This window comes from Numida meleagris, chromosome 11 (assembly GCF_002078875.1).
Source record: "Numida meleagris isolate 19003 breed g44 Domestic line chromosome 11, NumMel1.0, whole genome shotgun sequence".
Taxonomy (NCBI): domain Eukaryota; kingdom Metazoa; phylum Chordata; class Aves; order Galliformes; family Numididae; genus Numida; species Numida meleagris.
In genome coordinates, this window is record NC_034419.1 from 16060457 (window position 1) to 16087845 (window position 27389).

The 27389-nt window shown below is 46.6% G+C and overlaps 1 protein-coding gene across 13 annotated transcripts in view; it reads right to left on the reverse strand.

The window, feature by feature from the left end:
- FOXP1 (forkhead box P1) overlaps nucleotides 1–27389 on the reverse strand; it is a 344878-nt gene that overhangs the window by 138029 nt on the left and 179460 nt on the right. For 12 of the 13 annotated variants that reach the window (XM_021409247.1, XM_021409246.1, XM_021409237.1 and 9 more), the window contains one exon: nucleotides 11982–12163. In XM_021409247.1, coding sequence (XP_021264922.1) covers nucleotides 11982–12152 — 171 coding nt within the window. In that variant the 5' untranslated portion in view covers nucleotides 12153–12163. Of the gene's footprint in view, nucleotides 1–11981; nucleotides 12164–21572; nucleotides 21602–27389 lie in introns of those variants that run through there. The other variant, XM_021409245.1, reaches the window with a different exon arrangement.

Below are 27389 nucleotides of genomic sequence, written 5' to 3' on the forward strand. Positions count from 1 at the left end.
CGGCCAGGTGAGGAATCTGCGGGGCAGGCACAGAGGAGCTCTCCTCCCTTCATCCCTCCAGGTGTCCCGGATCATCCCTCCTTTCATCCTTTTGGATAGGCAGTAATGGTATAAGAAGGTTCAAGCACAGTCCAGCGATATTCACCCAGGCATATGGGAGCCAGTCCTTTCATAAAATGCTTTGGTAAATGGTTCAAGTCCCTATAAAGACCAGGGCAACACAGTAATGACTTTCAAGGTTGTTGCTTACCGCCTGTCTCTGTAACATCACAAAGAAAAAATCAGATGGAGAAGAAGAGATGAGAAGAAGAGGCATATATATCCCTTCCTCCTTTCTACCAGGATAAGAGGAAAATGTGATTGTGCTGAACAATCTTTCATTAGCAGATAGCACATCTGCCGGCAGCTCTGCCAGCCTGCAGAATCCCACCCTGCCTTCTCCGAGTTAAGGTGCAGCGGACAGAGAGCGAGCGAGCTCCGGGTGCAAGGCAGGTAGCAGCGATCCCCGCATCTCTCAAGCTCATTTAACGCCAGCTCTGCCTTCCCAGTATGAGGGGATCAGCTCCTAAAGACAAGATCAGAGAAGGTGAAAAGCTGGTCTTAGGAAGCATGAGATCAGGTACGAAAGGGATTCTTTGCTGTCAAAGCATAATTTGTCGGCTTGTGATAAACCTGAATTGCTTCATATACCAAGGATCACTAGACATTAGCTGCTTTTTATATGGCAATATGGTGCAGAGGATTCAGATGGAATATTGTTTTATGTTGATTGTGATAAAACTCTGTAGCTGTGATAAAGCCTGCACACAGACTTTTCATTCAAACTAATGAGCGATGCCGGTGTTGGATGCCGAGACGCTCAGGATGCTTTCCAGTGGCTCCATGCAGCCTGGGTAAGCCGGAGCGTGGCCCATCTGAGGGGGCTGAATGATGATCCTGCTCCCCGTGCACTCCCCAGGTGCACCACGAAAGGCAGCTCCGTGTGCTGGCCAAGCCCACCCCCAAGCAGAGGGCTCACGGAGCAGGAGCGGCCATCAGACAGCCGGGGCCCGGTGGGCTCTGCGCTCAGCGCAGGACTTTGCTGTTCTGTTTTCCAACATCTGTTTCAGTGCTTGTCATCTCCCTGCTTTAAACAAATGCACTGCAGATGTCTTGTCTTGTGGACGACAGAGACTTGGCAAAGCCTGGAGCAGTGGCCTCTGAGTGACGGGGCCACGGTTACAGCAGCCGTTACTGGGGGTCCTGTGCGGCCTCTGTGCAATAAACATGAACCAGGGATTTACACCCCACTTCAACCCTTCTGTTTTGCCCTTCAGATTTTAGAGCCCAACGAAGGACAGGGCCCGGGATACAGAGATGCAGCCTAGCCCAGAAACATGTGGCTTGAGTCTCCTCAGAAGATTTGTCATTGACATACACAATTAAATGGAAGACACACTCATTGGCTCATCTTCTGCTCCAAGGACAATCTGATACAAGACAGGGGGATGGAGGGACATGATGTGAGGTAAAGACAGCAGAGATCAGATTCTGGCCTGAAAACAACAGAAAAGAGACTTCCTTGGACTAGGACGGTCTTCTGTAAGAACCAATAGATAAAATAAGATAGACACAAAGGATAAACAGAGATGGAGAACTGTGAGGGCTCTCCAGCACCTCTCCTGCAGCACTCCTTATAACCAAACCCAGCTAGAGCTGCCACTCGGAGAAGCAGGTAAACAAGATTTAGAACTCTGTACTTTTTGTGAGCGCTCCTCACGCGTAACTCATGGAAGTTCGGCTGGGATCCCAACAACCTCAGCTTTCATTGGGGTGTTTAAGCGGTGCAGTAGCTGCAAAGAGCTGCAGAAGCCAGGTGCTGGCTGGCTGCTCCTCCTGCTGCCGGGATGCTCACAGCGCCGTGCGGAGCGGCTGCTGCAGCAGCGAGGCCATCAGCCAGCGCCAGCAAAGGCACCACCGCGGGCTCCCGGTGACCTTGGAAGGATCCCAAACGGGAACGCGGCACGCACTTCCCTGCCCCCGGGGAAAGGCACATAGTTCTGCTTGCAGCTTATGAATCTCTGACGTGCAGGCCCTACGACACAGCCTTGGTAGACCGTATCTTGTATTTATTGTGCCTAGCGATTGTCCTTGCAATCAATTAGGGAAAAAAGCAGGTGGTCAGCTGAAACTTTGAAAAACAGAACCTCTCCGCAAAGCAAACACCATGCCTTTCAGAGCAAAGAAAATACTGTAAACAGAGCTAATCACTGCTAAACCCTTATAATCCAGTCCTTGCCCAAGTTAAAGGGCTGGAACCAAGCGTAAAACGCTTCTGAGAGCCCCCTCATTAATCGCAGGAATCGGCGAATCATTTCTGAAGGATAAGGAAGTATTTTAAATTCCCCAAACCTGCCACGTTGTGAAAAGGGGCTCAGCCCCGCTCCACCACGCCGGGCAGTGCAGAGGGGCTGGGCCACCCGCCCGGGACAGCATGCCACCGCGGTGTCACCTCCGTGCCCGAGCAGCGCAGCCCTAAGGGCAGGTTTGTCACACAGAGCACGGCCTGCTTTCAGCTGCTCTATAAAACACCTGCGCTTACAGCATCCCCGTACCTCGCGGAGCGGTGCGCTCAATAATATTAATAGGCTCGTATTTACCGTATCTTAAAAGCTAACAATCCCATTGCCAGCACTAATTAAAAAGACAAGAAACTGAAAGGAAGCGGTGGATTATTTCTTCAATATGGATTCATGTCTAGATTCAATAAAACCCGCTTTAGTGTTATAATCTCACTTTTCTTTCAAGAACACTATAAAAGACGAGTCTGCTTTTTGTTGTTTATTGGCTTGGAGGGTTTTTCTTTAGGACCTGCAATACAGCATTAAAGACGGGGGAAGCAGACTGTTTTACCTGAACAAAACATTTCTGCTGCCCCACTGGAAGTCTGGGACGATGGCTGGGTCCATCCCAGCACAGCTCCTTGGCTCTGCAGCCCCAGGGCAGCCCGTGATGCAGCCAGCCCCAAGCACAGAGCTCCCATGCATGATGCATGCACGATGCCCCACCCACGCCGACCTGCCCTGCACGTACACAACGAGCCCAATGCACGTTTGCAGTGGGAACTTTTTACTCTGCCACAGTGCACAACCCACCAAATAACAACACTGCACTTACAGAACCTGTAACTGAGGGCACAGCGTCAGAGAACAGTGCCTTATCCAGCCTCCTCATCAGAAACGTGGATTTTCCACAAAAATCCCACACAGCTGCTTCCCATACACGCTTACCTGTCTCTCTCTGAGTGTTCCCTAGGAAGAGGAGCGGCATGCTGTACGAGCAGTGGCTGTAGGAGCAGGTACGTAATGCAACAGAGCGATGTAAAGACATACAGCAGCCACTCTCCCCAGACCAGGGCTTCTCCTAGGATAGATGAAATCGGACCTAGCATCCCCTTTAAGCAGCCACCACACAACGTCTGAGGGAGACCGCTGAGACTGACTCTGAGGGTCTGAGTCCTCCCACGAGGAGAACTAAAGCCCGTTTTATTTCTTGTTTTTCCTGCAGGATGACGGACTCCACAGCTTCACAACAAGACCCATTTACCTGCCCCCATGTCCATCTGACCTTTATCCTCCAATGAATCACTTCATTATGTGGAAGCAAAAATAAGAAAAGACGACGGTTTAGAAACACAAGGGCCCTGGCTTCGTATCTGAGAGAGCAGCCCACCCCCCAAAGCCATGAGCTGCTCCTGGGTAAGGTGCCAGCAGGTCCTGGGGGAATCTACTCTCTGCCTTCAGAGCCCTGAGGAGCAAATAGCCATAGCCCTGCCCCTTTCTAGCATGTACCTGACTGATGGCTAGAAACAAGGTTAAAAAGCACGAATGTCAGATGGCCAGTGGTCCTACTACATCATGCTACTTCTTTCATGGCATGGTTTTCTTTGTAACAGGGATGAAAACGAGGGAATTTTAAGGAAAACTTAATCTGAGCACATCAGCAACAACCACATTCCTTCAGCTTGTGATCACTAATTTGAGCAGGAAGGGTTTTTGCCCTTCCTTTCCTGAAATTCATTTCCAGGTACAGTTTGTTGAAGCCTGAAATCCCACCTGAACTTTGGCAAGTCTTTAAAAAAAAATAAAGAAAAAAACTACCATTACACAAATATTTGGCTAAGTGACCCACAGCAAATTGCGTAATGTCAGTTAAAAGTTGTGTTTTCAAGTATCAGCCCCAGAGGTTTTATCTGAAATAAAATCCTGATTGTTTCAGATTCTGGAGGCAAAGTGCGACCTCTCTTTGTGTCTCCAAATGCGAAACATTTGCGTCGTGCCCCTCAGTAATGACTCCTCTTGCTAAGAAAGAACAAAATCCTTCAAAAGCATGCTTATTAAATGAAATAAGGTAAGAAGGCCCCTAAACACACATGCAAGGATTAGTTCAGCCTTGAAGTTCTATCAGAACAGGTCACCCAAAATTAGAGATACAGCCATCTGTCAGCACATGCAGCCCATCTCCAAGCACGCGAGTGTCGTCTGCGTGTCCGTATGCCCAGGAATGCTGCTGTCTGTAGCAGTTCTCGATCCTTATGGTCATTAAAGGAGAACCAAGGTTATGCCAGCACCCAGAACACAAGGAATTATACCCACGTTGTGCATCGTGCTCCTCTGTGTGCCTAAGTGCCTCTGCCGAGGGCTGTGGGCCAACAGCAGCACTGCACTGACGAGTTGAGCAGCACGCTGCCAGGGGGGTTACACAGCCTAACTGCCTCCAGCCGCCCCTTTGCAAACCTCACACTTCCAAGAGCTCAGAAAAAAAAAATCCTGAAAAGAAGAAAAATGATTAAAAATAAATTGAAAAGCCCAACTTGTAATAAAGCTGGCACTTGCCCCGGGCTTCAGAAGTGTCTGACACATGACACTGACTTTACAGACAGTCTACAGATACGATATATAGCTTTTACAGGAAAAAAAGAAAGGTACTGCACTATTTAAAGCAGGTTAGAAATACATTTTTATCTTTTGAAAATGCAGGGAGCCTGGTTAACAAATGCAGAACGTAGCAACAAAACAAGCAACACTCATCCTGCTCAACTGTCATTACATAATGTTACTGTTTACACAAAGCGTCCCCAAATTACCTTCTGTTAATTTTTTTTAATTAACGGGGTATCCACGCATTTCGCATTTTACTTTGTGTCCCAATCTTTATTTACACCAGTACCAGTGTTATAAATTACAACCACGCTGCTGATACTCTTTGCACGTGCTGTGATACCCAATGGAGCTCCGCAGGAGGAAGAACATAACACAGCAAACTGCGGCGTTTGATTCTGCTCTCATTTAAACCTATTCAAGTCAGACAAAACTCCACTGAAACCAACAGCTCTGCTAGTGGAAACCAGCACGATTCTGCTCGCATGCACTGCCAAGCAACCTCCCTGCATGCAGCATGTTTCCAAATAAAGTTAAATTGCTTTTAGAATATTGGCAGTGCATGCAACTTTGTTAGTGTTAAACTGCTTCACCTTAATTCAGCAAGGTGCTCAGGCACATTCCTGGTTTTACTGGCAGGAGACATAGCACGGCCTTACTGAGCACTGATGCTCTTACTTTTAGGCACGTGCTGGTGACATAAAGGCCACGATGGGGAACAGTTCTGCGCCAACGAAAGACTTCCTCCCACCCTGGCAGGCACACTGCCATTTTAAGCTCGCTGTATCACGGGTTTGGCTGCGCTGTCTGTTAGATAACCCCTAAGTATGAAGATCAGTGGAGGAGGAATAGTCTCTAATAATTTAAATAACATCAATCCTTAGAAAGAGACTTTAATTTGTATCTGACGCCCGCTGCGCGTCTCTCTCGGGGTACACACGTGCTGGTGAGCAGCTTTGAAGCGTTCCTTTGTGCCGCTTCCCCAAACAGAGCTCCTGGACGCGTAACTTTTTTGCTTACGAGTAAGCATAAGCAAACAGAAGGGCAGGGAGCACACCTACGAAAACAGCCGGGAACAAACACGCCGTTGCTGAAATTTCACAGGAGATGCAAGGTTAAAAAACAAACCTGCAAACGCATTTCAGAAGTTACAGCTCTTCAAAGAGCCCGCATAAACCTAAGCGATTACGGCATGATTTTAAGTTACCAGTGAAAGCAGCTACTGAAAAATAAATAAATAAATAAAAATAAATACAGAAATAGACATCCGCAGTCTGAAGAGGACTCCTGGATTTGGCTGTGCACATAAGCCAGGTGATTACACGCCTAATGGCCCAGCTTCTGCACCTACATGCGTGTACACGCGAGTGCAGAGCTCCGGGTGCCAGTGTCAAGGTGCTTTGAGGACTCACAGTTACGCAGTTATTTATCGAAGACCTCAGAAGCGAAATAAAAAGTAAAACAAGGCAAGAAAAAAACCTCGGTGATTGCAACAAAGCGGCGGTTCCCCCTCCTCCCTTCCACACCTAGAGAAGAGGTGAGGCTTGTTGTTGTCAACAAGAACTTACAACAAAGGCATTTGTAATAGAGAGGACAGAGAACGCTGCGAGAATGTTCTCAGCATGGGTCATTGGCAAGAGAACTAAAAATTGAATTATTAAGGAAAAAAATCATTGATTCTAAAATCCAGGCAAGGTAGCCTGCCTATGTTAAAACTTATTTAATTTTTCCAGTGCTGCTTCACTCCTAAGCTCTCAGAGCCACAGCTTTTCCATTGAAAAGCAAAAGACATTTTACGCACAATTTTCCCTCTACTAGAAAGAGGTATATTGTGCCCTTCAGTGAACATAAAATTGATATTATCATCTCTTAGTTTATATCTCACTACTTAACCTTCAGATTAAAAGTTATTAGATTTGAATGACTAAAAAGACATCATGTCACCTTCCATTCAATGATGGGAGATCGGAGAACTTGAGGGAAAAGTCTGAATGATAAAAGCACGAAGTTACCAGGAGCATGAAGTTGGTTTTCACATTCCCTGACGAAACAGCACAGCCGTACAAAGGCAGCGATCTTTTCATCACGTAATCATCAATTATCAGTGCACTACAGTGCAAAATCAGGCTCATTCCCAATAACCCGCATGTAGTTTAAACTACACTCTCCAATGGCTCTTTCAATAGCAACAGCAGTTTAATAATTACGCTTTATGTCTCCTTGGTCAAAATGACTCAACATGGACGCTCCCTTAAAGTCTAACAAACAAATTTGGTCTAACCCAGTTATGTCAATACGAAACAAAGGCTTTATCTAGGATCTGGTTTAGCAGTTTTGTTCGGAGGAGATAAGTCCACACCGTGATCAATGGGACCATAAAACTCGCCATGCAGTTTGTAACCTCTCCTCAAGGGCTCCTGAAAAAAGATGAAACTCAGCAACTTATTTAAAAAAATACCATAGCATTCATTACTTTAATTTGCACAGTCATACGGTCAGAATTCTTTCTAGCCTAATCGTCTCTTTGATCTACCCAATTAAAACAGCCTCTCAACAATACACCAAGCCCTCCACGTACGCTCTCCTCGCCTTTGGACGTGAACAAATCTGAAGAAGCCACGTATTCCCTCCGGGGTTTGCTTTCCTCAGCCTAACACTTCTCATCTCAGCGGTCCCTGAAACAACTGCTGCTAAAGGGCCGAGCCGTGACATCTTCACGTGGTGCCACAAACACTGCAAGGACAGCGAGACTGACTGTGAAGAAAGCATTGACTTGGGCACAGTACCAGAACCTAGTCTGATTCTTTTATGTCTATGAAACGTTCTTTTCATCTCTTGTAAATGAACAAAATTGTTTTTTTTTCACTTGTATGGAATAAAAGAGTGAAAAACACAAAAGAGGACGCACTGATATTTTACACAACTTTTGCTTTTACGGATAAATTGCAAAAATGGTGTTTACCTAAACTCTCCAGAAAGTTCAAAATGACGCTTCACAATGACAGCGTAGTTCAGCTCAAAGACGAAAGTGGAGACAAGAAATGTCCCAACAATTCTTTATATAAACTTCCTCCTTGTTTCTCCATGGCCCGGTTGCATTCATATTGTTGTTCCAGTTTGTCATAAATGCAATCACCTTGTAACCCCTTTTATCAAGCAATCTATGCACTACCTAAGAGTACACTACACTTCGTCCGACAAGCTATAGGTTTACATTATACAAACATTCCAATTCTGCCTGCTCAGCGCAGGTTGTCAATAAACGCAAGCAATTGCAAAACAGCAATGTGTGTTTTTTTTCCTTAAGCGAACACTGATACGAGCCTGCCAGTTCTGCAAAATAAACTCTTTGCAATCTCTGTAGCTAATCTGTCAACAAATTACTATTAAAGTCATACCTCCTAAAAGTTCAAAAGCATTCTGGGTTAGACAAAAGATCCTGCGTTAATACACTCGGGGGGCAGGACTTGAAGGTACGGTATCAAAGTGGATCTCGCTATTGATGCGGGGAGGTTTGTATTCCTGCCACCAAGCAGCACAGCACTTGGTGTCTGGCTGCTGCCTATCAGCATTCAACTTTATAATCATTCTCTTTGTTCAATTCGCATTATTCCTTCTCTACTAATAACACGAAGAACACTTTAATGCATAGTCCCAAGGATAAAAACACATCATAATAAATAATATTTATTTTATAAGCTAAAAAAAAACCTGACTAGAACTGAAGTATCAAGCCTTCTATTTCTGTAGACATCAGAAACCTCTGAAGTGGCTAAAGCTGTGATCATGTATGTTAACAGGCACTCTGTCCCCATGGCTTTATTTCCTGCTCCCTGGTAGCCAAGCTGCCCCACCACTACACGCCTTCTGCCCCAGCCTCCCTGGCTCAGCCTGGCCTGCAGCTCGTGCCTGGCTCTGGCACCCGCTTCGCACCACACACGTGCTCTGAAAGGTGCCCAGGAGACACCAGAGATGCTGCCAGATGTGCCTGGTGCCCTGCTCCCAGGCTTTCAGCCCCTTGCTTTTGGCCCTGTGGGCATCTCGGCAGCAAGTTCATGAGCCCTGCCACCTGACTACAAACCAAACACCTGCTTCCGGTCTCTCGAGGAATTCCAGTGACCTAGGGGACCTTCAAGACTATGCCAGGTTATACAGGAGCTCACCAAAACCTTTCCCATCTCACCCAACTCTGCCATGAGACATTTGTTCCTGCACAGTGCCAACCACCTGTGGAGCCAGCAGCGACAGGAGGGTAATTCCTCCCATCTCAGCAGGTGCCAAAGCCCCATAGGAACGTCTGCCTTCCCTCCCAGGTGGGTCCTGGAGGTGATTTCTCCCACACATATCTTCATTCTTACACACCTCTTCCATAGGTGTTCCCAAAGGAGCCACTTGTATCGCTTTTGCTCTTCGGAAAGAATCTTGCCTCATGATTACAAAGAATAACATCAGTGTGAGATGTGCACCTTCATTTTAGAAGGCTGTTAACACCAAAATCATTTCGCATCACTCTGTCTCCTTATACCCAGAGATGACAGAGAAAGCAGAACTTGCCCTACGAGCCCTCCTGGACTTGCCTCAGGAGAGCTCGCACCACACGTCATTCCTTCCGACGCAGGAATATCCACGGTGCTCCAGTTTTCCATGATAAGACATTTACAAGCTTGTAGACCCATGAAAGCATCCTAAAAAACGTGAAGCATTTCGGTTTTCCTTTCTCATCTTAACAAAGCTATTCGTTCTCAGATATTCATAGATTTCACCAAAAAAAACGTGAACCAGAACTCGGTACAGGTGCTTTGCAGGAGCAGCTGTAGGCGCGTTTCACTGCTCAGCTGTGCTCAGAACCACCCCGAGCAGCACAGCCCAAAGGAGCCGCCGCTGATTTCTGTTCTGACAAAACAAGTGCCAGGTGGCAAAAAGAAAAGATTTGAATGAAACGCTCTTAAGAAATAGCTGTTTAATTCAGAACTCATTCATTTGTATTGAAGAAGCGCTCTGTAGAACGCATTCTGTTAAGTGACCTGAGAGCATATGTTGTATATGGAGAAACATCTAAACATTATGCTCCGTGTTGCATGTGTATCTGTAAATGCTTGCATTAGCTGTCTGAAAACAACGGGTTTTTCTTCTTTTCAGTATTTAAAAATATTTTACAAACATAAAGATTGATATTTTTGTGTTAGCTCCGATTACTCTTTTGCTATCAGATCTTTCTGAGTAAGCGTTTCAAACTTTGCGACCGACTTGCAATTTCAAAGATAAATTACGAAACTGGAAAGTTACCCATCGGAACCAATCACCAGCAGAACCCAACCACAGAACATAAAGGTCTCTCAAGCACCGGAGAACAGCGAGCTGACGGAATGTGCTCACCGGGCTGGCAGAGGATGAGCAACCAGGAGCTGGAGCTGCAGAGCCCCAGCACAGCCCTGGCTGAGCCCAGGACCTGCTTGGCGATCCTGCCGCTCCATCACTGCCCGCATGGGCGGCCGCCAGCCGGCACAGCCACTGCACACAGCCCTGGTGCTAGGGCGAGGATTAGGAACAGGGAACACAAGGGAACAGCAGAGGTCTGCGTGTTGCTGGTCTGCAGTGCCCTACTGTATGTGTGTGTGTGTGTGTGTGTGTGTGTGTGTGTGTGTGTGCGCGTATGCGTGCGCTTGTGTCCTCTGTGCCTCGCTGCGCACAAAGCGGGCAGGCGGCAGCACTGGAAAATTCCATTGTGCCCCTATGGAAAGGCAGCGTAATTAACTCATTTTGATATCAAGCCTTTTTAAGAAGAGACTTTTGCGCTGAACATATTTTACTGTTCGACTCCTCTTCTACTGTCCTATATTAATCAAAGCTGTAACCCCTGTTGTCTTTGCACTACGAATCAGAATGTGCCCCTGGCGAAGAATGAGGGAAAAGTCAACAGGAATTAAGTTTCAGTGCAACTGTTTACTCAACTGTGGCCTGCAGTTATTGAAATTTTATCCGTGGTTTTGTGTGACTACTGCAGTAATGAATTCAGCATGGCTGTGATTTTCTCACTGATGGTATTCTCACTTCAAGTAAAAACCTGTACGATGAAAATAACTGAAACAACCAAAGTCTGCACATTTAGTATCATCTGTTTTCCTGACTCGTTTAATTACGGCAGCTTTCTGTCTTAGGCTGGCAAACCGGGTCCCCTGCTCCTCGACAAGCCTCGAGTTGGCTTTGTTTTTGAGTGCAGGTTTTTCTCCTCCTCAACAACCAGCTAAAAAGATCACGGTACGCTTAGGGGAGCCTTAACCAGCTGCCAATCGCTTATTTAAAAGGTTTTAAGAATGCTTATTGCATTAGAGAAAGTGAGGGTTAGGCTAAGTGTATTCACGGTGGCTCCACCGCCGCCTTTGTTCCCAAACACGTTAATGACACGTGCCCAGCACTTCGGTGTAAGATTTCCTGAGAGGGTTGCAAAATTTTATCAGGAAAAAAGACAAAATGTATTATACGGATAATTCATACCGGTGAACATGGTCACTTCCCAGAAAATACACTAATTAAAATACAAAGGGAAAGCCCCAGTGCATAATTTTGTTGCTTCTTGTGAACTGAAAAGAGTACTGACGCACGGGGTGTTTATTTATTTACCCCAGAGTTTTGCCACAGCAGATACCTCCACTGCCTTTCTCTCTAATAGAAAACATTCTGTTGATAGAGGTTGCTAGGTTATGTTAAAAATTGTTGCAAAAACAAAACTTAACGTTAGTGTGTTTTCCACCCAGTGACACACTTTGGAAACCAGTTATTTGTACACAGTGCTTCACCCGATCGCTGCCACCAGGCTCAGCACGCTCAGGCAGTGGGAGTAAGCCCTGATTTTTGGGGAACGATTCCAAAAGAACCCCAGAAGAGAAGTCTAACGTTCCTCTGTACACTGCAATCGCAATCCTCTAGAGACAAAAACGTGCAGAATGTGGTAGGCAGGTCCCGAAAGCATCCTTTGACTGGCAAATACAAAGGGGTTGGGAGACGTTAAACGCTTCGTGTTTTTCCCTGTCAGTAGGAAGATTGTAATATGTCTTACAGTACCTGCTGTTGCTGAAGATGCGTTAAATCTGCAGCCCCAATTTCAACTGAAGGAGTCTCGCCGTTTGATCTCACCTCCCGTAGGCTGCACTCTAGTAAGTGGTTGCCACCGCTCGCTCCATTCTGAATGGCTGAACCGTTACTTTTTGTCTCAGTCCCAGATTCTTGCATCATGACTCAAAAACCTGAAATAATTTAGGGGAGGGGAAAAAAAAAAAAAAAAGCAGCTGTTAAAACAGTTGCTGTATATAAGGAGACATGCCCTGTTTTAAATCCTGCCAAAACTGTAAACATTTGTCATTTCCCTTCATACGATTTATCTTTCATTAATGGTTCATGCTACTAGTTTATGTTTATTTATCTGTTGGTACAGCTATAATTTTAGTAAGTTCAGTTCTAAATATAGCATTATTTGCTCAACATCTTTTTTCCCTTAGAGAAAAAAAAATATTTTCAAACGAACACACAGAATCCGTAATTAAATTTCTCTAGTTACATCTGGATGCTCTCCTTTGCAACGATGAGTCATCCCTTGCAACACGTGATGGACAACATCAGGAACCTGATATACAGTACGCAGGGGCAGGTAAGGGGAGCAGTGCTCAGCACTTCAGTTTCCGTCCCTAATTTTTACTCCTACAAAGCAATTTTGGCTGAATCTGGGATGTTCTGGAGCAAACTGCTCCAGCTGCTCGTAGTCTTTTTGGTAATTTCCTTGGATTTGGTTCGACTTTAGAGGCACTGTGGTACTACAGTGAAGAGGCTTCAGATTCATTTGCAGCAAACCGTGTATTTGGCTAAATACCATCGTGGCAGTCACAGCTATTCTCAGCCAGCCAGCATGCTGCCCTCTGCTCCTGGGGGATGGCTGGCCAGTTAAGCCAGTGCACTGCAGATCCCCCAGCAAGGAGGAGGAGGAGGAGGAGGAGGAGTTGGAGCAGGACTGCCCAACTGCTTACCCTGGGTCTCATGGGTTTCACGCATGTTTCTGTGAATTAACTGGCAGGACTTGAGCACAACAAGACCCCAAGCAAAGCACGTATGCCAGCTGCAAACCGCTACCTTTGAGGTGTCTGATGAGTTGTTTATGGGTATCTCCACCTGCTGTGCCCTAAGTTACAGGATTTAAATGCAATTAATGTGCTTCCTCCGGCCCATCCCTCCCTCTGTCCATGCTCTGCCTCTTCAAAAGGAAGAACAAATATCCTTTCTGACACACAAGGGAAAAAAAATCAATCTGAAAGGGAGAGAGAAAACAATGCATTTCTAACGGAAAAGTACCAGGAGAAATCACTTTCCCCAGGAAGTCCATTGGAGCACTGGCTGGAGACAAGGACTCCTTCCATCACCAGTTCCTCAGCCATCGTGACCATTAACCAGAGATAAATCAAGAAGGAATTGACGCAACTCCTTCCCTTCCATCTGAATTTGGGGTCAAGCCTCAAGAGAGGAAGTGGAGTATTTCACTCATTTACCCCAGCATGAGAAGGGCCAGGTAAGACTGAGTTAGACTGAAACCCAGAGGATAATTTTCATTGGGATGTCACCATCACACATTGTGCCAAGGAGGTCCTGAGGCAGAGCACCCGGCTGAGCAAGGACACCTAAAGGAAGGGCTGCAGGGCCTCCAACAGATACCACCGTGGAAAGAGATGTTAAAACCAACGTGCCCAAACAGTAAAGAAAGGACATTTCATTCCCAAACCCTTCTGATGCAACAGATTAACTGGAGGCAAGAACCACAAACTACTACAGAGGGGAAGGGAAAGCACTGACCAAAGCTTGGAGACACTTTGACAGCAGAAAGAGCAATGCACTCCGCCGTGGAGCAGATCCATCACTGCCCAATCACCATTTGCTGGCTCGCTCTTCCGACTGAAATATCCCCAGGTCACAGAAAGTAATTCACAAAGAAACTGGTCAAAAAATTATTTATTGCCTCAAGGACTGCAAAATGCTTCTGGAAAGAAACAACAGAAGCAATTGCTATAATTTTTCCAACCTACAGGACTGAGAAAAGGATGGATTACTTATAGGAAACGGTAACAAGAAGATTTCTGAGTTCCTGAGAGCTTTCTCCAGGACAGACTTCAGGCTCCCTTTTACACCCCAAGTCCCCCAGGCAGCCGTGCCACCCAGTGTTCCCAGTAGCATCGCCAGCGCTGCTAGGAACAGGTGCAAAGCAAACACCAGGACATTAAAAAGAAAAGGAGGACGAGTTGCACTTTCAGGGCTCCGTTCACTCAAAAATATTATTTTAAAAGCAGAAGTGAACATCTCCGAGCCCATTTTTATTTAAGAATGCCCATTTATGGTCAGTTGACTTGAATACGCCTTCAACTGGACACCAATACAAAACAAAGCCACTTGGCTGAAATGCCTCCAATGGAAAACAGGATTTTCAAGAGAGGAAAGATAAAGCTGTTTATTTCTTCACTGTAGTCAAATGTGAGTTGACATAAATAATCACAGTTTGGTTTGATCATTAAGCGTCATGTCATGAAAATCAACCTGCGAGAGCTTTCTGCAAGAATGATTATTATTTGTCTGTTTGAGCACACCTAAATGAGCGGAGGTGATAGTACGCCGAGGATGGCTGAGATAATTGTCTCACTTCAGCGCAGAGGAGCAGGCCTTGCAGAAGCCTATTAGTGAGGTCTGTCATTCAAAATTGTGAAAGAAAAAAGCAAATCAAGGTTGACTTTATGCAACACAATTATGTTCCGTGGCAACTGAAGGGAAGCTTTGTGCCTAGTGCCACAGTGATTCTGGTCTGAGCACAACCCTAAGTGAGCAGAACGGTACTGGAGAAGCTGTTATGCATAATGATTTATTATAGGAAATACCGTACTCCACAAAAGCTTCCATGACATACAAGAAACCATATTCTGACTTAAGAAATTTAACGGCAAAAGAACACATCCGTCTCACGCATTCTACCAAGCAGAATGACTCTCACATCAATTCTGCAAAGGCAGATGTATTTTAACAGCCGAAAAATAGATGGGTGCTTATCAACATGAGTATCTTTCTTTTTTTCATAAGAAATCTACACTATTTCACATCAGGGGTGGATACAGAAGGACTCTTCAGATGGTTAAAGGTGACACTAGAGGCTTTTCCCCTAAGCAGGGTCCAAAGCTAAGCTCAGTATAAACAACGACAAGTTTCTTGTAAAATTTAATCCTGAAATCCAAGGGTTGGCATTAAACAAACTGTTCCTCTATGACTTAATGTCAGCTTCATTTAAAAATATCACAACAGAGATTGATTTTTCCAAGATTCTGGTCTTAACCTGCACAAAACCTTTTCTAGTTTCCATGCATAGCCAAAGCCAAGCCAAAGCCAGAGGGGCTGGGCCCATCTCTTCGTTTAATATCTTATGTTCAAGGTAATGGGGAGGAACCAAAGCAGTGCACACTATCAACAGCAGGACAACAGCAGCCATCTCCCAGATGACTTGGAGACAGCTGATTTGCAAGGGCACAGTCAAAACTGAGAAGAGCACGGGTCGGTTGTGAACTGAGGCTGAGTGAAAATGATCTTCCTGAGGATTCCAGTGTCAGTGTTTGGAACTAAAGAGACAGAACCTGAAGGAGTCCTGATTTTGAAAACACTCTGTGCTAATCCATTTTTTAAAAAGTCTTTAAGATCACAAAGACCAGGTGCTGCAGATACACATCCCTTAGCTCCACTGGGCTGTTCAGACGAGCAAGGTTAAGCATGGAGATCAGCAGGCAGGAGGTGGGCACTGAAGTGTGCAATTTCTGCAATTCTGCTACTAGTACACTATCTAAAGACCAAGCTGAATTGTTTAATGTCAGCAGGAGGGAGGATTTATCGAGTGACGCACCCGTCAGAGCAAGGACCCCCTACAAGTCTGAAAGGCTGAAGGACAGACACTCAGCTGTGTTTGGATGCCATCCCATACATGGAGGCATCTGGCGAGGCACTTTAAAACTCCTCAATAAGCAAAAAGCTCCAACTGACACTTTTAAGAATCTCATCACCATTAAAATGCTATCCCTTGAGTCTTCTGAGCCTCAAAATCCTTCTTTAAATATGCTTCCAGACACAACCTGGACTACATTCAGATGGTGATTTTGGCTATTAGCATTTACAGGTTTATCCAAATACGTACAGAATCACAGAATCGTTAACGTTGGAAAAGGCTACTAAGATATCCAGTTCAACTGTCCACCTACCACCAATACAGCTCACTAGACCTAAGTACTACACCCACCCTTTCCTTAAACACCTCCAGGGACAATGACTCCACTGCCTCTCTGCGCAGACTGTTCCAATGCCTGACCACTCTTTCGGAGAAGAAATTCCTCCTAAAATCCAATCCGAACCTCCCTTGCACAACTTGAGGCCATTCCCTCTGGTCCTATCACCAGTTACCTGGGAGAAGAGGCTGACACCCATCTCGCCACAACCTCCTATCTGCACACAGAGTTCATCCAACATGTCTGTCCCCTGGGAACAGTGCTAGAGCAAAAATATTGTCGTAACACATCCTCTCTTTGTCACGTTTGTGAAAGATTTTAAGCTAACAAAAAGTTCAGTCTTTATTCCGGGGCAGTTAATTAAGGTTGACCAAGTCAGGCAGAAGTAAATTAACTTGGCTGATCAATTATTTATATGAAGCAGAATAAATGCCCTTAAAGAACTCGGCCCAGTCATAAAAGCATGTGTAAATTAAGCTAAACAGAGATTTATAAAACATATTTCTACTTGTATGGAAGAGTTAGTGGTAAAATCAGCTTTAAGTAAGTGATCAAATGACAAGATCTACTCCTAAATTCTCTAGCAGGCACACTACCATACAGGCATCATTAATAAGGGAACATTTTACCTATTTGTTGCAAGCAGTTCCCCCAAGCAAGCTCAGAACTAACTTCTGAGCACTCCTCTGTCAAACTACAAAAGCAGAACAGCGCTTGGAAGCACTTCACAGCAACGCGATGCTACAAAGGCAGGATTTTGCCTCTTGAAAACTAACATGCTCCAGAGCACAAACGGCAAGGCAATACAAAAGCAGGAGCAAAGCTGCTTCTTACCAGCTGCACAGGTACAGAAGCAGTGCAAAGGCAGCCTGGTGCTCCCAGAGCTGCCATCATCACCAATGGTGACTGTGACGGCTTTCTGGGACCCTTTCAGGCCCAGTACCCCTGGGGCAAGCACCACAAGCTCCAGGTCCCACCACCAGCACTGCTGAGCTTCTCCAGGAACATCCTTCCCATGGGAAAGCTGAATCCCCCACATAGTTGCCCCGGTGGCTGCTAGGTCAGCAAGGCAGCCAGAAGCACCATCCCATCAGCCACGGCCTCAGTAAAACAAAAGGAGTTCACGTGTGGACATTAAAAGCCTTCTGTGAGATATAGCTTTGATCTTCTGTGGGGGAAGGAGTACAGATGTTCAGCTGCTCATTTACTAAATTACAGCATGTCACAATTAGCTGTGAATCAGCCAGCTTCACACAAACGGCTCAAGGGCTGCCACCACGGTGAGCACAGGAGCAGGACAGGGAGCTCAATCCGTCCAGGTGGGCCCTGGTTTAGTGGGCAATACTGGTGCTAGGTGACACCTCCAGGGCTGTGTTTGAGGTTGGCACACCAACTCGTGGCATGACTTAACTCCAACGCTCACCTCGAGCTCACCAGCTCCTCAGCTCACAAACCCCAGAGCTCCTCACTGCAGATGGGTGAATACCCATCGTGCTCTTAGGAGCTTTCAGTAGCAGTCATTTATCCTGCTGAGAGGGTGTACTTTTAGCAATAGTTATGTATTGAGTAACTACATATCAACTTTTATAGGGTACCTTCAGGTGAAAACCCACAGTCACCTCATTGAAGGCTGCTCACCTACATGCTACTGGTACCAGCTGAGCCGAGTAGGGGCATGAGAATGAAGACCTGGCTGCAAAGAGCAAGCAGGGCTGGTCATAAGAATCAAAATAGCGAGGCACAGAGCGAGTCGGGCTGCTGTCCTGGAAAGCCTCGCTGAGTCACGGCCAACCACGGCGCTCCTCGGAGGACAGGCAAACCGGGAGCAAGGGAAGAGTGCATCGCGTCCGGGAAGTGTGGAAGGAGGGAACAAAGAGACGGAGACAAGGGGAAATCCTTTGATATTTCCTCAGCTTAAAGAGGTAATTCAGTGCATTAAAATGGATCCTTGAAATTTCAAAGGATAAAACTCACACAACAAAGATTGTCAAGAGTGCTATTTTCTAGGATTAGAACAAAAATGTATTGGGATTTGCTATATGATCTTACATGGCTGAGCAAGACTGTGTACTTGCTGTTATGCAAGCATCGTCTTCCAATACAGAATTTTCATAATTATAACAGAAAGGCGTAAATTTTCTAATGCATGGCAGTTCAAAAAGTAATCAAGAGAATGAGCCTGAGGGCTATTTTAATGTATGCAAAGCTAGTGACCCACAGTAAATGGGAGGTAGGCTTCAATGAATGCAAAGTAATGCACACATACTAAAGACCTGGTCTGATGAGGGACGGCTAAAATTAACACCCAATTAATTTCCGAATTGACAAACAAATGAAACCCATAAATCTACTTTCTCATTAATTTTCTTGTGGTATAATTTAAAGCAGTAATATGAGGGCAAAAACTGAGCATTATCCATCATAAATATCAAAAAAGATAGCACTGTAACACCATAAATTATGCATATTACCTGTTGTTAAAAATGATTAATGTATTATCAACTTTATCGTGCACTGTATATGTCTAGACGTATCTAAAATCTGAAATTCCATTTAGCGCTTTGGAAAAAGGGTGCAGAATAAACGAGACCATCCACTGCGCATCCTCAGGTCTGCGCCCCGGGAAGGGACACAACTCACACCTTGGGCACCAGGAGAAGGACACGGCTGCTTCTCTGCTGGGTCAGAGGGAAGCTGCATAACCAGCGAGCTCAGCCCCGAGCAGGGCTGATGCCCACCTCCTGCAGCCACCTCCACCTGCCTACCAACCTGCAGGCAGCCCCAGCTTTGAGGCTGTTCACTGTCTACAACACCACGACCTCTTTTCACCGCTCGTGTGTGGCTCGCACAGACTGGGTTGTTTCAAGGCCATGGGAACCTGAAATCATTTGCAAGCAGATCAGGGAAAGGCTGACTGATGTTCCTGGTGCTCTGTGGGAGTTGAAATCTAAGGCAGCTGTGGCCGGGAGAAGGCAGAGAGCATCAGGAGCCTAAACCCAGTTGTGGCACACTGACTGACTGTAAAATCACAGTCAAGCAGACAGCTTCGTAGATAAGCTGTCACTGCAGGTACTCCAAAGGAAATCAGTTCTGCTGAGGGTGCTGCTGACCACTAACAGTGAGAACGGAGAACAAGCAAAGCCCAAGAAAATTCATTGAAATGGACAGTAAAAGCTTGCCATTTGCTCGTTTCAAAAGAGTCAGAGGCGATCCGCATGACAAGCTCACACACCAAGTCAGACTGAACTGCACAGGTAACGGCCTCGCTTCTCTGCTCAGATACCTCTTCACAAGAGATAGCCGTGTCGGTTCCCAGAACGTAACTTATGAGTTGAGACTGGATACAAAAGCCACAAGAAACCATCTCACACTTGGCTGTCAGATGTGGCCCACAAAGACTGCCTGGCTTGCTCTGCCCACTCACACAACCCAACGCTGGCTGAAGACCTGAGTGTAAGGCAGACAAGACGGACAGCTCAACCTTCCCCAACCAAGCTTTGCGCATCCTCCCTTCTATTAACGCTTCCATGCAGAAATTACTCCTAGTCTGACCATGGATAAATAAATTCCCTTTGCACCGCCAGCTCCACCCCAATGCACAGCTCCCACCAGGACAGCTATGGAAACCCACGCTCAGCAAGAAGGTTGTGCCATGGCCGCAGAAGGCTCGGAGCTGGGCCACCTGTGGGGATTGGCGGATGGGCTGCATTGCTGGCATGGCAGCACTGGCAGAGTGAGCTCCTTCCCCCCTCCTGGGCAGAGCCGTCCTTCCACCTTAAGCTCAAGAGAAGTCATCCTTAATATCACCAGGATCATCGCCCGTTTGGAAGAAAAGGAACGGGAAGCAGAAAAAAGAACCCCAAACCAAAACAGAACTCAAGTCTCATGGTGCCGTGCCCCTCAGCAAGTGCTGCCAAGTAACCTGGGACAGCAGCACCACTGAGTCAGCCCCGCAGGAGGAGGGCTCCACTGCAGTGTCCCTGAGGCACACGCCAGCTCTGGGGTGGGACAGAGGGCTCAGGGTTGCTTTGTGCACACTGCGTGCAACATGAGCTCTCGCAGTCTCTCTCGCAGAGAAGAAGGTGAACAGAATATTCAACTCAACAGAAGGGCAAAGTTGCATGTAATAAACATAAAAACGTGGTCAGTTTTTGAGGCAGCATGGACTGTGAGACAGTAAGATGACTCCAAACCTCACACGACTCACTGCTGGCTGCTGAGCAGCTACAATCCCACCCCCAGCATATTCCCACCGAAGCTCCTCTAACCCCACTGGCCTCCAGAAGCCAAAGCCACCCTGAAGCCAGGCACTGCTGCACGACACAGCCCTCGATTCACTGCTTCACTCCAATGCACGTGGCAAGGGCTGGGTCCAGCTCAGCATTCCCATTTTAGAAATGTATATTCAAGGTATTTTTATCAATACTTGGCGTACAAAGGAGCAGACAGCACCTTCATGCAATAAGAGTTCGCTTTTCTTCCTCAAGGTCACTCCAGGAGGATTACTCCCTCTGTGTGTGAAGCCCCAGCAACACGCTGTTGGTGCGAACAGGTCCTGCCCGGCATTCCAAATCCAGGCCACAGCCAGAAACAATAATAAACAATCATTCTGAAAAACAAAGATGGTGTGAGCGAGTTTTCTCGCTCATTTGCAAAACAACCCAAAAGCAACGACGACCAGGACGGCGCTCTCTAATTAAAACTCTCAGAAACCAAAGAGCCAACAGTCAGCAAACAGAAATTTGCAGATGTAAACGCTGTTTTCCAGTTATAAAAAGAATAAGAGCTCACTTGCAGGAGGAGGAACGGCAGGGAGCGTTTTTAGGTTTGGTATTTTCTCCTCGTTCACATGGCTCTGCTCTCACACCAGAGCTTCTCCCCGGACCGCCTCCGAACTAAAAGCGAAAGCTTTGCCTCTTCAGTCCCCGCAGCGGGTACACGCACCGCTCACAGCCAGGCACCACCAACGGGGGAAGCCAACGCAGCCCCGACCGAACACCGCACACAACTCAAAGGCCGTTCTTTCGGGGGATTACCTGGGCGATTAGCCCTATACCTTTGTCCCAGACCTTCTAACTCCTTGTTTGCTCCATGCAGGATTTTCTAGCCACCAGCCGGCTATCGCTGTGCTAGTCGTCTTGCAGGAGTGCTCTCTCCCTTCTGAAAAAAGCAAACAACTGGATAGATATCATTACACTAAGGAAATCTCTTGGAAAAACCAAACAACTTGCTAATCTTTCTAGCCCCTTCACCCAAGTTAAAGATAAGCAAAGCAAACCAAAGTGAGTTTCAGCCACATTCCAGGGACAAGCTCCCCTTTTTCTCCTTTATCAAAATCCCAGCATTTAAAGGTTTTTTTCCAGACCTTGCAGGATAAACTGCTGCTCACACCCGCAAACAAAGCAATATTTGTTTAATAACTGATTGCTGCCATGGGTACAGTAAACAAGGGGCCCAGCATTTGTGTTTATGAACAAACACATCATCTTGCAAGAGCAATTTAACATTAACCAGGTGGAATAATCAACAGATTTCATAGGTGACACTCGGGGCAGGACTAATGTAAACAGAGCAGGGAGGAGAAAGGGGCCACTCTTAGGGAATCAAGGTTGAGGCAAATGCATTACAGAGTAAACAGCTGGGAAGAACTCAAGACAAACAAACAGTCATTCTTCTGACATTTCGAGAAGCAGAAAGGTTGTACGTTACATACATCAGCTGCTGACCACCATGAAATCCAACCAGTTGGGGACCAGGATTTCTTGTTTACACAGTGCCATGTTTGCTTATAAACAACAATTTGCTGTTACCAACCTCGCATTACTCATTGCATAAACGAGCAGATCAAGTGAAATCCTGTTAACTCTTCTGTGCATTGAGGACTTTTTTCCCCTTAAACAACAACAAACAAAAAGCCTTTGCAGTCTTTCTTTGCAACCTCAGGACAACAGACAACAGAGGAAAACGTGCAGCCGTGCATCTGTCAGATAAAGGGTGAAGAAAGGAGCTGAATTCACTTGAAAGTGTTCTAGGGAACAAGATTTACCGGCCAAACCACTGATGTAGGAGATCTATTTACATTAAAAAAAATTCAGCAACTGCGAAAGGTGGGATGCAAAACGTTAACTCCTCTTAAACAAACAAGCAAAATGTTGCCTTTCTACACAACTCCATCCCTTCCAGCATGCACGTGTGCTTTCACACACACATCCACGCACCAGGCATGGCTCAGCCCACGTTCTCCTCCCTTCTCTTGCTCCCTCTCAGCCCTCTGCTTCTGGAGGTTTCCCCCGTTCCTTCCCACGAACCTAAGCAGGGACAGGAGCCCCTCCAAAGCCCTTCTGTCTCCTGCGAAGTCTTCTCACAACTGAAACTCCTGTCCCCCAGCCAACGTCCACCTCAGCACCCACAGAGCTCAGCATCAGTCCTCGTGGGGCTCCAGGGCTGAAGTTCCTGGCGTTCCCCACCCTACAGCAAGCATTTCCTTGCCCATTTCTCAGCCCCGTGGCACTCAAGATACGGCCCGTCACACTGCTCCGCCAGGGAGGTTTCTGCAGCTCCCCTACTCGATGGTGGATTTGGGGAAAGACCCGAAGCACACGGAGAGAAGATGGATGGGGGTTAACCCTGGGCTCTGGGTGACATTCCTGACCTGACACATCCCCAGCGTCACCTCCACAAGTCCCTGCAGCCCTCTCGTGTGTGAATAAGCTCTTTAAGAGAGGGACAGAGGTTAGGGTCCACACCCCGGGCCCTTTTGTGCCCCGGGTGCCCCGAGCCGTGTCCCTGCAGCCCATGAGTGCCCACTGCCGCCACCAACAGCGACCAAAATCGTTCTGGGTTTGAATATGTGAAGCATCCAAGGTCACAGCTGGCCCGGGCAGTAATCTGCTCTCCCCTGTCACTTCACGTGCAAACAGCACGGGGCAGGAAGCCTCCTCCCTCATCATTTTTTCACAAGTTTTAGAATACTCGGTACTTTTCTTCTCAGCACAATCCTGGACATCTGCGGTTGGCCAAGAAACTCAGTTTCCCTTTTCAAAAAATATTTCGCCTTTTGTTGTACTCCAAAAAAAAAAAAAAAAGCTCAAAAGCATGAAATCAGTACAACCTCCTAATAAGGCAGGTATTTAAATGCAGCCCGAACGTAGCATTGTTGAGGCAACCTCCTGTTTTCTCACCCGTCAGGCTGACAGCATAAAAGCGGGCAGGATGAAAGGTGGGACTCGAGCACGGAGTTGGCGTCCGCACACCAGGAAAACACAAGTGCTGCCCCATTTCCTGTGCTCCGGCAGAATATTTCTGATGTCTGGGGCTGCCGGGGACTTAACTCTGAATTAATGATCGCACACAATGCCCTCCTTTCTCCCCTCCCTGCGGGACAGCGAGCGCCAGCCCCACCGAAGGGCTGCGGGCGGCCGGGCACGGGTCACGGGGGATTTAGATGTTTCACAGCGGCTTCAGAAATTCAGACACCGCAACCTGAAGGCTTCGAAAAACATCAAGCCCCGCATGAAAGCCGGGACATTTCCCTCACCTCGGCCGCGCCGCCGGCTCCGCGCTCCTTTTCCAGCACGTAAAATCACAGTTTATTCAGCACAAAGTAACTACGGCGTGATAAAAACTATAAGCTTATCATTCAAATGCTTTATTGGTCAAAGAGATGGATGCTTTTATTAGCCCAACCTTTTTTGTAATGGAGTGCCACTGATGACCCGGTGTTAGCCTCATTCCCTGCTATTAATCACACCTCTAAGAGCTCATTTTGCTTTAAAATCTTAAGAAATTGCTATAATTTAAAGACATGGTGTCTACATAATGGGAAATGCTTCACAGATTGTATCATTTCATATAACACAGAATTTTTATGGCAACGCTGACCACCATACCAAGGTATTACAAAACTCGAATAAAATATTTTATGAAGAGAATCTACACGTAAACTTACTTTTGTGTTTGTGGTTTGCCACATCCGTGACGCTTTAATCACGGCCTTTTGGGAGCTGCAATATTCAACTGCATGTGGCTCACATAGATTAACGCTACAAAAACACTCCCTGAATAAATACAAGCAGAACAAAACAAAATTAAATGAAAATTAAATAAAAGACAAGGACGGACCAGGAGAGGAAGCCTTCTTCGAGCTACACTCAAATGATTTAACACAAGGGATTTACTCGTCCATTGACTGTATTATCTCTCTCTTTGCTGCACTGGGAAAAGAGATGATGTTTACTGTGAAAAACTTTTATGACAAAGTGGAAGCATCTTAAGAATTTACCTATGCTGAGAATTAAATTAATATAATGACGGTCTTAACCCATATTATTAAAATGTACTTTGCTCAATGTTTTGACAATGTTGACTGCTACAGGAAGGAAAACACATTTAAGACAATTTCAGCCAAATGCAAAAGCAGAAGCCTTCAATTCTTCAAATGCAAAGTAAAAAGCATCTTTAACCATCTCCTTATGAAAGAAGATGCAGGGCAATTACGCTATATGGTGAACACAAAGGAATGCTCTTTTCTCAGCTCTCTAACAAGATATTAGTACCTACTGGCCTTAGGAACACTACGTGTAAATCACATCACATTCAGAGCGTCTGAATTCATTATCATAGGAGCTGGAGAGAAATGTTAACTTCCCAGGTTGTTGCTAAGGATTAGCCCTTGTTTACAATTCTGTATTTATAGAACAAGAAAAAATTTGTCAAACGAAGGGCAAAGAGGAATGCAAGAACACAAATTTAGCCTTGATTTCAAAACAAATCAGATCTTGCAACCATTCCCTGAAAAGAAAACCACAGTTTTTAATGTGAAGATGCAAATGAGTCTCAGAATATAAAAATGTTTTATAATTCTGTGCATTCAACACTACTAGATGTTATTTAAAGAATTTATGTTAACATTTCTCATGCTCACAGAGCAAGGCCGAGATGCTGCGAGAGGCAGCTATTCCCCACGGATGGCGTTTCCATGGGGTCTATATCCCCATGCAGAGGGCCACGCGTGGCTCCCAAACCTCTGCAAAGAACAAGCTGGTTCCGCCAGATGCAGCGCATCAAGGCAGTACCCAGAAAGCAGGGCTAGAGACAGCAGGACGTGCAGGTCTCAGCACCTTGGCAGAACTGGCTGGGGGAGTTCACACTCTCTGCCACTGAGCACGAAGAGAACGCTTCGGCCTCCAGCGCTTTCATTTCTTTTTGCAAACAAGGGCACACCCACCGCAATTAAGCTGCAGAACTATTTTCATGAGGACTTCTTGTTTTCACACACTTAAAGCCTTCTAAGACCTGCGGTCCCTCCCATGCGCCCAGCAGTGGGTGCCTGCGTGTGGAAAACCAAGCAAAAGCTCTTCCGTGGTTTCACCCCGTGGAAAAGCAAATGGCAAAATGCTTTTTCCGATTAAAAAAAGAAACCACCGACCTCTGAGCAGGGTGACGCGCAAAAATGCTGAGCGCCCACAACTGAGAGCATCCAGCCCCTCTCCAGGATCAGGCCCATGGCACGGTAAGAAAAATGCACGTAGCTGAGCTCTGGTGGAACATCGCCAGCCTGCTGGCCTTGCCCCGTCCGAGGGTGACGGCTCTCGGAGCGCAGCTGGGACAGAAGCGGTGCAGAAGGGACAGCATCACCCGCACGGAGCAGCAGGGACAGGGGCTGCCCACCCTTCTGCACGCTGTGGCCGCGCTGCTTCGTTCCCAGGAGCAGCTCCAGCACGGGGATCCCATTCCATCCCACCAGGCTGCTGCGGGAAACGCGCGCACAGACGGTCCTCAACATGCTCAGCGGTGACATGCGGATCCCGAGCACCCAAAAATACAGTTGGTCCTCATCGCACCGGCCCAGCAGAGAAAGAAGTGTGAATTTTTTCCACCTCAAAATTTCAGCCTGTGCCTGAGAAAACTCCCTAAAAAAGCTCTGTCGAAACCGATTTGTTTCCACTCACCAAAAAAAAAAATAAAAAAAAGCACATATGCCTACTTTTGAGTCAGGATGCAGGAAGCCAGGCTCCTCATCCCTCTTCTGCACGGCAGGGCCCTGCTGGGAGTGTGTGGGGAGGCAGCTGGGGACCGGCCGCCATCAAGCTCCTGCAGCTCCGCTGCTCCTGTAGCTGCCCAAACCTCCCCACGCGTGGCATCAGCTCCCAGCGCGCAGCCCCCAGATCCAAGGTGGAAAGGGCTCGGCAGAGGCTGCTCCCCGCTTCCTTTGGAGCCTTTTGGGTGCCGTGTCCCTGGCAGCAGCGGTGCTCCAATTCAGGCGGTTAGGGTTAGGGGCTGACCAGTCCCTGCCTGCACCCAGCACAGGCTCTGAGCATCTCCACACCACACAGGTGCACGGCCACGCCAACGTGCCGCCAACCACACAGCTCACACCAACAGCTTCCCACACCCAGCGCTTGTGAAAGAGAAGGGTTCCCTCTGTTCACATCCCATTCAAGGCAAGGCTATCCAATGTCAGGATGTGCAGCAAGAGGGTAATCTGCACGCTGAGCTTCATCATACGACACCGCAGTCACAGACTGCGTGATCTCCTCCTCTGGATTAAAGCTATTTGCACAAGTCAAAGCAGAACAAGAAGAGGAACAAAACATACAGTGTATTTTGTTCTACGCTGCAGCCACATATTTCAACTACCTCAGCTGAAACCTCAGAGTAAACACAGCTTTAAAAGAAAATAGCTAGAATAAAGAGTTTCTGGAAAGTTCCTCCTGATTATGCATGCAAGAATTCTGCTACTGCTTCCTCCCATCATCCGAAAAATAAACCAAACACCCAACTTCCACAACTATCTACAAAAGTGCCATTTTTCTGAAACACATTACAATACAACCTGAGGTCTGCAAGCTGTAATGAATGCATCTTGTTTGTAAAATACACAGAGGAACTCAATTAAGTGAACAACTGTAAAGGAAATAGAGCTGATAAAGGAATTAATGCTCTGCGTGCCAGATCAAAACATAGCATCTAGGATAACAAAACCGTGTCAAACATGCAACCGCTGAAGACTTGAAAAGAAATAAAAAACTTAAAGCCTAAAAGATGGTAAGCACGCAAAATTAAGATGTGCAAAAGTTATTTCACAGAACTGAGCAGGGAGCACGGGCAGCTGCGGGAGGACTTACTGACTGCACCGACAGACGGACGCTGAGCCCGGGCCAGAGCAGAGCTGCTCTCTGCT